The sequence below is a fragment of the Trachinotus anak genome, unplaced genomic scaffold (genome assembly GCF_046630095.1).
Source record: "Trachinotus anak isolate AG129_WGS33_773 ecotype Australia unplaced genomic scaffold, CSIRO_AGI_Tana_v1 ptg000042l, whole genome shotgun sequence".
NCBI classification, from domain to species: Eukaryota; Metazoa; Chordata; class Actinopteri; order Carangiformes; family Carangidae; genus Trachinotus; species Trachinotus anak.
Genome location: NW_027273893.1, coordinates 1,145,179 through 1,158,466, shown reverse-complemented (window position 1 = coordinate 1,158,466; position 13,288 = coordinate 1,145,179). Strand labels below are relative to the sequence as shown.

Genomic DNA, 13,288 nt, shown 5'->3' with positions numbered 1-13,288 from the left:
ACAAGTTGACCTGCATTTAGAGAGCGAAGTGTCCTATTGGGAAAATAGGGAACTATAAGCTCTCCAAGGTACGATGGTGCCTGACCATTAATGGCTTTGTAGGTGAGGAGGAGGATTTTAAATTCGATTCTGGATTTTACAGGGAGCCAATGCAGAGAGGCTAACACAGGAGAGACGTGATCTCGTTTCCTCGTTCCTGTCAGTACTCGTGCTGCCGCATTCTGGATCAATTGGAGGCTTTTTACTGAATTTTTGGGACATCCTGACAATAAAGAGTTACAGTAGTCCAGTCTTGAGGTAACAAATGCATGAACTAGTTTTTCAGCATCCTTTAGACATAGAATGGGTCTGATTTTAGCAATATTGCGCAGGTGGAAGAAGGCTGTCCTAGAGACTTGCTTTATATGTGAAGTAAAGGACAAGTCCTGGTCAAAAATGACACCAAGGTTTCTGACTGTAGCACTGGAGGCCAAGGTGATGTCATCCAGAGTCAGTATATTATCACATAGTGTATCTCTGAGGTGTTTTGGGCCAATTACAATAACTTCAGTTTTGTCTGAATTTAAGAGTAAGAAATTACTGGTCATCCAGATTTTTATGTCCTTAAGACACACCTGAAGCTTGGCTACCTGGTTAGTCTCACCTGGCTTCATGGATAAGTACAGCTGGGTGTCATCTGCGTAACAATGGAAATTCATCTGGTGCCTCCTAATAATGTTTCCCAGAGGAAGCATATATAGACTGAAGAGCATTGGTCCTAGCACAGAACCTTGTGGAACTCCATGACTGACTTCTGTGATGATAGAGGAGTCATTATTAACATGAACAAACTGGAGTCTATCTGACAGATATGACTTAAACCAGCTTAGTGCGGTTCCTTTGATGCCGACCATATGTTCTAGTCTCTGTAATAAAATCTTATGATCAATGGTGTCAAATGCGGCACTAAGATCTAGTAGGACAAGTATAGAGACAAGTCCATTGTCTGAGGCTATGAGGAGATCATTGGTAACCTTAACCAGAGCTGTTTCTGTGCTATGATGGACTCTAAAACCTGACTGAAAGTCTTCAAACAAACCATTCCTGTGCAAGTAATCACATAACTGGCTTGCAACGACCCTCTCAAGGATTTTGGAGATAAAGGGGAGGTTGGATATAGGTCTATAATTGGCTAAAACATCAGGATCAAGAGTAGGCTTTTTAAGTAGAGGTTTAATTACTGCAACTTTAAAAGCCTGCGGTACATAACCAGTTGATAAAGATAAGTTAATCAGACTTAATATAGAGGTGTCAAGTAAAGGAAAAACCTCTTTGAACAACCTTGTTGGAACAGGGTCTAGAAGACAGGATGATGGTTTAGATAAATAAACTGTTGAAGTGAGCTCAGGGAGATGTACAGGAGAGAAACAGTCAAAATATAAGCCAGTTACAGTGGACTCTGAGGCTGCTGAACTGGACAGTACATCTGAGCCTGCTGTGGGGAGGAGATGGTGAATTTTTTCTCTAACAGAGACAATTTTATCTGTAAAGAAGCTCATAAAGTCATTACAACTGAGGGCTAAAGGTATAGATGGGTCAACAGAGCTGTGGCTGTCTGTCAGCCTGGCTACAGTGCTGAACAGAAACCTGGGATTGTTCTTGTTTTCTTCTATCAATGATGAATAATAGGATGTTCTGGCTTTACGGAGGCTTTTTTTATACGCCAACAGGCTGTCTTTCCAAGCCTTTAGAGATTCATCCAGGTTAGTAGAACGCCACCTTCTTTCTAGCTTCCTTGAATTTTGCTTTAAAGCTCGTGTTTCTGAGTTGTACCATGGAGCTAGCCTTCTCTGACTCACTACCTTCTTCCTCAGAGGGGCTACAGTATCTAGAGTTGCACGCAGTGAGGCTACAGTACTGTCAGCAAGATCATCAACCTGTGTGGATGTGAAGTTAAGAGAGCTGTTTCCTACAGCATTGATACATGGCAGTGGGCTAAGTACTGATGGGATTCTTTCTTTAAATTTGCTAATGGTATTGTCAGAGAGACACCTGCTGTAATAGATTTTTTCCCCAGATGCTGTGTAGTCCATGACTGAAAACTCAAATGTTAACAGAGAATGGTCAGATAAAAGAGGGTTTCTGGGAGAAACTGTTAGGTATTCAATGTCAATCCCATAAATCAGAACCAGATCAAGGGTATGATTAAAAGAGTGAGTGGGTTCATTAACATGCTGAGAGAAGCCAATTGAGTCTAATAATGAATTAAATGCATGACTCAGACTGTCACTTTCAACATCTACATGAATGTTAAAATCACCCACTATGATGACTTTATCTGTGCTGAGAACTAACTCAGATAAAAAGTCTGAGAACTCAGATAAGAACTCAGAGTACGGGGCAGGTGGACGATATACAGTAACTAGTAGGACTGGTTTTTGTGTCTTCCGGTTTGGGTGAGACAGACTAAGAATAAGGCTTTCAAACGAATTATGATTAACCTTATGCTTGGGATTCAGTAATAAATTGGAGTGATAAATGGCTGCCACCCCTCCTCCTCGGCCTGTGCTTCGAGGGATATGAACGTTAACATGAGTGGGGGGTGTTGATTCATTTAAACTAACATATTCATCCTGCTGCAGCCAGGTTTCAGTCAGACAGAGCAGATCAATGTGATGATCAGTTATCAGATCATTGACTAGTAGAGATTTAGATGAGAGTGATCTGATATTCAATAATCCACATTTAATTTTCCTGTTATTTGGTTCTGGACTAACAGTTGTGCTAATTTTTATTAGGTTTTCATGTCTAACTCCTCCTCTGTTCACTTTTGATTTATTATATTTAAATGTAGGTGGTCGGGGGACAGACACAGTTTTTAGGGGGTGAATGGCAGCGACTGCTCTAAGAGAGGCGCAGAGAAGAGTGTAAGACTGCGGCTCTGCCTCCTGGTCTGCCACACTGGACAACACACTGTCCATCATCAGTTGACAGGAAACACACAATCAGCTCGGACAAATGGAGCAATTAAAAGCAGTGGCAGCTTCATCTGTGTTTTAACATGAATGTCATCTCCAGCTGTGTGTGTGTGTGTGTGTGTGTGTCTGTGTGTGTGTGTGTGTGTGTGTTGAAAAGCACCAACACATTTAACATGACATGTCTTATCAGTCTTTACTCTTTTGTCCTGTATCAAGGCCATGACTTCCTTTTCATTAAATACACAAGAGGACACACACACACACACACACACACACACACACACACACACACACACACACACACTGTGCGACTCCAGTGAAGCAAAGGTAATTATGCCCCAAGCTATCGGGTCACATTCAAGCCAACTGAGAACTGGGTCAGAGAGCCCAAGTGACTCTGTGTGTGTGTGTGTGTGTGTGTGTGTGTGTGTGTGTGTGTGTGTGTGTGTGTGTGTGTGTATGTGTGTGCTGTGTACATCTGTGTGCCCAGGGCATGAAGAGCTGCTGCTGACAGGAGACGGTCATGAGGCTGTCGCAGCAGAAACACACACACACACACAGCTGGAGATGACATTCATGTTACAGATATTACGTGTACTTAATATGTGTGTGTTTATGTCTGTGTGTGTGTGTGTGTGTGTGTGTGTGTGTGTGTGTGTGTGTGTGTAGGGTGAGAAGGTGAAGCTGACATGTACAGACAGACTGCCAGCTTACCTGACGATGGTGGTGATGATGTGCTTCCTGGTGAGTCTCAGTTTCCCTCCACAGACATTTTAACATTTGAGAGCTCAACGACATTAAACACAACACCAATGAAAACAGATTAAAGTTTAGCTAAGTCTCATGTGTTTGTGGTTCTGTGGGTATCAGGGATGGGTTATGTCAGCTGGTTCTGTTCTGGATTTGGTTCCTGGTTCCAAATATCTGTGTAACTGGTAAGTATCTTGCACTGTGTGCGTTGTGTTTTGATGAAGGGGCCAAGAGCAGGATATAGTTGGAGGCGATCTCCATTTATTCTGACAAAAGAGTTTGATAACAAAATCCTCCAGTCAGTTGTGACAAAGCCCCTACACCAGTGGTTGGCAGCTGGCGGCGCGCAGGCCAAAACTGGCCCACCAGCAATAATATCTGGCCTGCCAGATTATTTTGAGAATCCGATTTTTTTAATCTGATAATATCAAACTGTCAGTTTCACATTAAGATGTAGCTAATTTCGAAATAGAGAATCTCCTCCCACCTGAAGATGCTTATTATACTTTTATCCACGTTGAGAGTGAATGACAGACACAACCTTGTCACATCAGGAGAAGCACACAGCGCCTGGGTCTACAATAGGCCGTCATAGAAGTAACAGTTACCCACAGAATCACTTCCTCTTTAGCAATTTTGTCTACAAAATAAAAGCGCAAGAATGTTCGGGTTTTTTTTCTGCAATTCTATAGTTAAAACAAGCTTTTAGCTTTTATTATAAAAAAGTTCTGACTGGAAGTTCCAAAGGTTCTGTGGCTTGCTTGATAGACCTCTGAAATAGCAGACCTATGATGTGGTATGAAAAAATAAGTTCAGTTCAATGAATCAGTCAAACGTATATATGTGACTGTGGCCACACGATAAAGTAAATTTAAATTGCATTTTTATCAATCAGTTCACTTCAAATTAGCCTTTGATTATGTTCTGGACCAACATGTAATGGCTTAGGAAATAATTGTCCCAAGGCCAAACCTACTTGCCGACCCTTACCCTACACAAATTAGATAACACAATATGTTAGCATGCTAGCGATTTAGCTCATAAATATAAACAGAAAGGCTAACACATGGAAATCTCTTGGATCACAATGTCATCGCTCACCTCTCCCATGGAGTTCAAAAACAAAAGGGGAGTGGTAAAGGTGGGAGACCCCAATAAATTGTTGGATCTGATGACATCCAGCTTGATTTATGTTTGACTGAACCCACTGAATCACCCACTACGACATGCGTCATCCATCTGCACTGCTACAGTGGGAAACAATGAATGTATAATTTCATCACCTATTCCTATTGGCTGGTCAGCAGACATTGGTTGTAGCTGTGCATCATAGGACCTCCATATATTGCCACGTTTCTTTTGCGTCTGTCACCTTGAAACTGCTGATGTCAACCAGACCCACACCCATGTCTTCAAAACTTGACCCACCTGAGCCTTATGGCCTAAAACCTGAAACCCAAACAGGGTAGTTTTTATTCATCAACAGATTGACTGTTCTTCTCTTCCTCCTCTTCCTCCTCCTCCTTCTCCCCCTTTCTTGTAGATCCTTGTGACGTTTGCCATAGTCTTTGGGGTCATCCTGTACCGGATCAGCATTAAGGCAGCCCTGCACATGAGCACCTACCCTTCAGCACGTTCCAACATCAGGGCCACAGTGAAGACCACCGCTGCCATCATCAACCTCATCATCATCATCATCTTAGATGAAATCTACGGCGCCATTGCCCGCTGGCTCACAACACTGGGTGAGGAACATGACGCTGAAGACTGAGGGTCTGTGTTTGTGTAAAAGTCTCGTTCTGATCAGATGTGTGTGTGAGTGTTCTTCCCTCACTGTGATGTTTCAGTTTGTTGGAGGAAAGTTTCTCTTAGCTCAGCTTAAATCTGAATTTAACACACACACTACACCTCAGCAGGTGTTGTTGTTGTCTCTTGATTTTACCACAAACTGTGTGCCTCATCACAGAGGAGATTAGGTCTGTCCAAAAAGTCTACAGATGTCACTGACTGCTTTATGAAAACACTAGAATGATCTCATGTTTGTATCCCTACGCCTCTCTGACTAGTGTGAAACATTTGTGTGAAATTTTGTCATAATTGCTGTGTGAAGCCTGTGTGAGTAATGGCTAAAAAGTGTTTTGTGAGGTCACACTCAAATTGAATAATTTCATCCTGGATTCCGGGTGAACATTTTTACCAAATTTGAAGAAATGCCTTCAAGGTGCTACTGAGATATTATGTTCACAAGGCCTAAACCGCATTTTGAGAGGTCACCATAACCTTGACCTTTGACCTTTGACCACCAAATTCTAATTAGTTGATCCTTGAGTCCAAGTGAACATTTGCACCAAATTTGAAGAAGTTCCGTCAAGATGTTACTGTGTGAATCCAGTACAGACCAGCACAGAGCCTGTGACCCAACAGATCGAGAAGCCTGCAGGCAAATGAGAGCAGGTTGTTGCAGCAGCTGCCACACATCTCACTGTGGGATCTGCTCATTGCCTTAAGATCAAACAGCCTCATTATTTTTTTCATGTGGCTCATTTTTACCCTTTTTACACCAGAATTAGCAGGTATATGCAGGTTTTTTGAACATGGTTGAACCTGCTAAAAAAAAGGCGATTGACTCCTTTTACACTGCCAGAAGAGTTTTCCTGAGAGGGCACACACAAGTGCAGGGACCAATGTCTTTACATGCAGTTACACACACACACGTACACACCGACACAGGGAAGAAACATTGAGCTGTTAGCTGCCTGCAGACTAGTGAAACTGATCTGTAGCATCTCCTCCTTGGATTGTTTCTCCTGTCGGTGTCGGAGCCTCTGTGTGAGACACACAATCAGTGATTGTGTGTTTTTGAAACTTATTACAGGGCTGCAGCTCACTCTGTCATCCCAGAGCTCAGTGTAGCTGCAGTGTCTGGTTTAACAGCACCATGCAGGTGACAGGTTTGTTTACAGTGTTTGTGCTCTAAAAGACTTTATTAGCGTGTTCGCCTGTCCACTGCATTGTACCCCTTTCCATTGCCGACAAAAGCCAGATGTTTGGGGTCTTAGCAGGTTTTTTGACCATTGGAAAGAGAGGTTTAATTGTGAACAGTCTAATTTTTTCTTTACTAGAAACTGAATGTGAATCGTTTTACTGGATGAACTCCTGTGAGAGGTTAAAGTCACCTGTTGTCTCTGTTTCAGAGGTGCCAAAGACAGACAAGAGCTTTGAGGAGCGTCTCATCTTCAAAACCTTCATCTTGAAGTTTGTAAATGCCTTCACACCCATTGTGTACCTGGCCTTCTTCAGGGGCAGGTAAGGAAAGACGTCTCTCTGCTTGTTTTTGTACATTAAATCATTTCAACCAAACTACTGTGGGTCATTAGAGATGCAGATACTTTCATCTGTTGACTGTGCAGGCTTGAACACAGTCACCACTATACTCCACGTGTTTCCTCACCTGAATGACAACATGTGATGGTTGTGCTTGGTCCACAGGCTTGTGGGGCGTCCTGGAAAATACTTGTACGTTGTTGGATCTTACAGAATGGAAGAGGTAAACCCTGTCTGTGGCCCATGGCCCCAAACCCATCGATCCCTAATAAAGACATAACTCTGTGTCTCTGGTTTAATCCACATTTGTGTTGTAGTGAGTGTTTGTGTGTTCATGGTGATGAAGGAACATGTCACCCAGTGCCACAGTGCAGTTCACTGATGTGTTTTAATAGTTTTTGGAAACAATATAACTCAGATGAATTGTGTGTATATCACACACAAAACACTTGTTAGTTGGAGACGTTCAGGGTTGGTATTGGTGTTTTTGTGTGACAACTTGGCAAAAAGACAAAGAGTTATCCTTTAAAGATTGATCAGATAGGAAGTATTGTTCTGACATGACTGTAATCAGATAACATGTAATGTTCCCCACTGGACCAATCAGTGACAAGTGTGTCACTGTGTGTGTTTATTCACTGCTGTGTCAAAAACTGTGATGGCTGGTTGAATTTATTTCAGGTGTTATGAGTCACTATCAGACTGTTGTGTTGGACCAGTTGTGACATTAACAGATAGAAAATACAATCCTGATTGAGAAACCTGGATCAGGCCTTGGCCCCACCCACCACCTGCTTGCTCCAGGTCTCCAGGTGAAAGAGCGGAGAGTATCAAGGTTAGAGGAGGAAACATCAGAGACTCAGCCACAAGTTTGAGCCTCAGTCAGACCCAGACTCAGATGAGGAGTCTGTTGAGACCAGAATCAGAGACTAGCAGACGGATCAGAACAGTTAGCGTAGTTAGCAACTTTTATTCGTTTATGTTGTTTGTTAGCTTATAACTGGCAGTGGCTGACGCAGTGTTAGTGGTTGTGCTAATCCTAACTCTGGCTCTCTGTACTGACAAGGTTTTAGGTGTATCATTTATATCATTTATAGGTATATTTTAATTTTGTAGTACTGATGGAGAACTTAATAAGAAATTTCTTTAAAATAATATTTTAATGTCAGATGTGAACTCCTGTAAACACGGAGCTTTTGTTCCTCTGTGTATAAATGTGGCTGTCATCTGTCTCTCTCACTTTCCTTTGCCCACTCTCTGTAAACTTCATCCTCCTCTGCCTCAGTCTGATTTCCTTTCACCTTCTGACACCTGTTCACCTGCTCCCTCCCCAGTGTGCCCACGCAGGCTGCCTCATGGAGCTGTGCATCCAGCTGTGCATCACCATGCTGGGCAAGCAGCTCATCCAGAACAACCTGTTTGAGATCGGCATACCGTGAGTGCAGAGCATACACATCACGGCGTCAAGTCACGCAACACGTTGCGACACAGACCCGCAGAGGACGAGCTGAACAACACGTGGGCTCAGAGCCACAGAACACATTATGCACACCCACTCAGAGAGGAGTCATTGAAATGCCAGGTTTTCAGACACACTCACCTGGGAACCAGACTTACCTGCTGAACCCTGGCAGCCTGCAGTTTTCTCTGTTTAGCTTCATCCTCACAGTGAACTTCATCAGAAGGTTTACTGTTCTGTTTGTACATACCACAGCTGTAATTCAACAATAATACATGACTGTATCAGCAGTTATCCACCAATAATCCAGATGAGGTGTCACTAAACACAGAAGGATTAAAGCATTAAAAGATAAAACTCAGGCCTCAGGTCACTGAAAGTGCTTGAATTGATATGTTTTGTTCAAGTATAGAAACTGGAGTTTATATTATATATATATATATATACACACATACATATTAACCTAACATTAGTAATCAGGTCTATAGGATGGTGTCTCTGTCTCTGTTGCTCAACTTACACAGTATATTGTTTGCTGTGTGTGAGACCACAGTCGAGCTGTGCTGTAACAGAAGCACAGCTGAGACATGTTTACACTGTCTCCTTTTAATTGTGAGCGTCTGTAAAACTGCTGGTTCACACTGTAGAAGATCTCAGTGCTGTGATAGTAATTAATTGGGTTTTTTTAAATTTGACTTCATAATTTCAAGAATGATGAAAAAAGAAGGATCTAATCATATTAAGATTTAGATAAAAATCTGATTAAAATGGCAAACAAAAAAATGTTCAACAAAAAAAAAGAAATGTGGCCAAAGAAGCATGTGAGTGAGTTTTTAATCATTCAATTAATCATTTTCCTTTCACAACCTTACTGTGTGATGAATGTGATGAAGCCATGTCACTACACATTAACCACCTTTTAGATAATCTTATACACATGTTGGATAACTATACATTACCTGTGTCCATCGGAGAAAGGTGAGGGCATTCCAAAGCTTTTTGGTGTATTTATCTTTAGTAAGAGTGTGCTTTGATGTTATAAATCCTGTGTGTATCAGGCTGTAGGAACTCAGCTATCTGTCTTCTCTCCACCTGCAGGAAGCTGAAGAAACTGCTGAGGAAGAGGAAGTCAGAGCTGGACTCAAAGGAGGAAGAGGAGCTGAACAAAACGCTGCAGCGCCACGAGAAAGACCACCTGCTTGGTCCATTTGTTGGCCTCAACCCTGAGTACATGGAGATGAGTGAGTCTAAACACAAACACACACACACACACACACACACACACATACATACATGTAAGACAGTGTCATCAAGCTGAATTAGTTCATATTAAATACATAATTAATGAGTTTTAACAGCAGTTAAAATGAATGAACATTGAACGAACATTCACCACAGAAATATGTCTGTTTAGTGTCTTGCAGCACACACTTATAATAAATAATCAATAAGATGCTGGTTAGTGTTGGGATGATGGGAGTTTTATTTAATGTGATGTTGATCTACTTAAAAATTCAACAAGACAAAAATAATTCATTTATTGTTTGGTTGGCTCTAAATTCTTGTTAAGGATTAGTGGCTACAGTGGCTAGGCTAACAACAGCCATGTTAGCTAAAGCTAACTCTAATATTAGCTTTGTTTGCATCGGCAAGGATACATGAAATTATTATTATTAAAAATAGAGTCCTGTAGTGATGATGTATTTTTGTAGTCCAACCCATCATCATCTGTTTCCCTGCATAAACAGCTAACAGGATTTCTCTGCTGTGTTTTGGATAATTAGAGAAAATCAGCAATAGTTTCTGATCCTGACAGGTTTTGTTCAGCAGGATAATCTTCAGTAATGACACCACTTTATGATGTTTGAAGCCTAAATACAATCAGCAGCAGTAAAAAGCTCATGTTAGGCAATAAACCAACTTCACCACTGTCACATGACTTCACTATCACCACCGCTAAACTTCAGCTTGTAGTTTGATTTAGCTCTGAGCTCTTCTACAAAAGCCTTTCCTCTGACAAAGTTAGAGAGCGAGCAGAAAAACAACGAGGCTGTAAAGGTGGACTTGTGAGGAGATTGGTTTTCATGTTGAACTGATGACATTTAATGTCCCCGACAACCTCTGTCGTCTCATTTAGACACTTATTAGCAACCGGCCTTATTTAACAGACGGAGAAGCCTCAAGAAATCGGGACTGGGGGATTTACTGACGGATTTGATGTCAGAAAATAAAAACTGAAAATGTCTTGAGTTGGTTTTAAACACAGACCTGATTTCAGTCATCAAGCAGAAACACATTCAAACAACCAGAGACTCAGGACCAGGGAACAGGAAATGATGACATGAGACTGATTTAGTTTTAGGACTCAATCCTGAAGAGTGTATCACACACACCCCAACAACAGAGAAACTTAAACACTCCTTTATTTGTGGTGTTGTGTTGCACTAAAACAAAGACAGAAAAAAATATACATTTACACTTAGTACTTGTTATAAAACTAACCCACTGACTTTCTAAATTTCTTCTTCCCCCTGATCCTGCCTCTACCTCACCATGGGTGTAAAGAGGGTGGTGAGGAAAAACTTACAAACATTGGGATTCATCAGGAGTGACTGGCTGAGCAGTCGATCGAGAACCTGGCACCTGTCTGTTTTTTGTATCCCTGTTGCTGTCAGTAAATTACACTCAGCATTTATGTTGAGTTGAGATATTTGAAATGAGCGGATCAGAGCTGCCTGATTTAAAGTGAACATCCTGTCACCACTGCAGCCTCACCAGTCACCACTGAAACATACCAACAGCCACTGTTGGGGTTTCTTGGTCTGGACATGTTACTGAGTCTGTTCTGTTTGGCTTCAGTTCAGGTATTATGTGAATGAAAATTCATTTATAAAATCTTTGACTGTCTTCAGGCAGTTTGTAGCTTCACAGCAGTTTTGCTCCCCATCCTCATATCCTCTGAGGGTCAGAGTGAGTTATGTTGAGGTCATAACGGCTGCGACCACCTCAGTGCTCAGCTTCTACGCACCAACAAACACATGGCTCCTGTTTCTCTGCCACTGCCTCATGTTTGACCTTTGATTGACTAAGCTCTGTTCAGCTCAGTTTGCTGGCTTCAAGGAATTGTTCCTCTGATAAAGACCAGCTGAAAACAAACTAACCTCTCACTGTGTTCACCTTTAAGTGTAATAAACAAATCCAGTTTTATAGGATACAGTCTGTGATGAAACCTTGGCTTAATCCCTAACCCTAAACCTCTGTTGCTAACCCTTGATCCAGATCCTCCAGAGAGAGAATTACTGCTACATCAGTGTTAGGCCCTTGATCAATATTTACCATTTAACAGAAAGGTTGTTACAGCAGCTTTACTCCACTCAGGTCCTGAACCTCTGAGCTGTGACCAGCAGCAGATAAATAAAGTGACGCCTCACACAGCTGCTGTAGCATGGGTCAGTCAGCTGGAGCAAACTGGTGAATGATGTGAAGAATGAGCATCAGGGTTGGTTCCACTATGCAGCCTGTTTGATATGTAACAGATTAACATGTAAATCATTTATCCTCTAATGAGTAAAGATTGAATCACTTTTCCATTATTTCAGTCCCTTTTCCTCCCACTTTGTTCGGTCTTCCTTTCCTCGTCCCCTCTTTTTATTGATATTATTATTAATTAATTAGAGTCCTTACTGTGTAGAGCAGGGGGCAGCAAGTAAGTTCCTAACCCAATACATGTTGGGCCAGAAAACAATCAAAGGCTAATTTGAAGAAACAATAAAAATGCAACTTAACTTTCCTTTATTGTGTGGCCAGAGTCACATATATACGTTTGACTGATTAATTAAACTGCTGTTATATTTATGTACCACATCATATGTCTGCTATTTCAGAGGTCTATCAAGCAAGTGACAGAACCTTTGGAACTTCCTGTCAGCACTTTTCTTTGCTTTAGTAAAAGCTAAAAGCTTGTTTGAACTATAGAATTGCTGAAAAAAACGAACATCTATTGTAGAACTAGGTGCTGTGTGCTGCTCATGATGTGACATGTTCATGTCTGTCATTCACTCTCAACATCAATAAAAGTATAATAAGCATCTTCAGGTGGGAGGTGATTCTCTATTTTGACGTTAGCTACATCTTAATGAGAGACTGTCAGTTTGATTTCATAAGATTAAAGAAAAAATCAGATTCTCAAAATAATCTGGCAGGCCAGATATTATTGCTGGCGGGCCAGATTTGGCCAATTGCCGACCATTGTTGTAGTGGTAGAACCCTGTTGTTTTTGCTTTTTCTTTTCTGTCAGATTAGTCTCAAATTCCCATGAGCAGGAATGAGGTTGAAACATGAAATTTGGCACAAAGACTACAAATCACATGCTTATGCTTCCTAAGAAATATAAGCCCAATTGGCCGCATGGTGGCGCTGTTCAAAAATGCAGTATTGGGAAGGTCATGCCCCTTACAGCATTTTTGCAATGGACTTCAAATTTGACTCACATAAGTCCAGATCCATGTCCTCCACAAAAGAAGTCCACATGATGGATTTTTTGTTAATTTGCATATTGTGAAAAACAGTAAAGTGAATAAAACATCTTGAGTTTTTACTTTAGCACCACCAAATTTGGTATACAGCCGTATAAATGAGCAAGATCTGTTGTAAAACATGGCCGCCATCAACCAAAATATCTTTGCAAAGGCGAGGCTTGGCAAATGTTGGCCCTAACCTAATCTTGGTAGATATCTTAAGGCTGTGGTTAGGAATAGGCCTACCAAAGCATTTTGAGCCCAACCCATAGGGGGCACCA

General features: G+C 41.5%; 1 protein-coding gene across 4 annotated transcripts in view; it reads left to right on the top strand.

The window, feature by feature from the left end:
- ano1a (anoctamin 1, calcium activated chloride channel a) overlaps window positions 1-13,288 on the top strand; it is a 73,296-nt gene that overhangs the window by 53,765 nt on the left and 6,243 nt on the right. For all 4 annotated transcript variants that reach the window (XM_071472887.1, XM_071472888.1, XM_071472885.1 and 1 more), the window contains 6 exons: window positions 3,627-3,701; window positions 5,251-5,452; window positions 6,902-7,013; window positions 7,197-7,254; window positions 8,366-8,466; window positions 9,589-9,731. In XM_071472887.1, coding sequence (XP_071328988.1) covers window positions 3,627-3,701; window positions 5,251-5,452; window positions 6,902-7,013; window positions 7,197-7,254; window positions 8,366-8,466; window positions 9,589-9,731 — 691 coding nt within the window. The remainder of the gene's footprint in view (window positions 1-3,626; window positions 3,702-5,250; window positions 5,453-6,901; window positions 7,014-7,196; window positions 7,255-8,365; window positions 8,467-9,588; window positions 9,732-13,288) is intronic.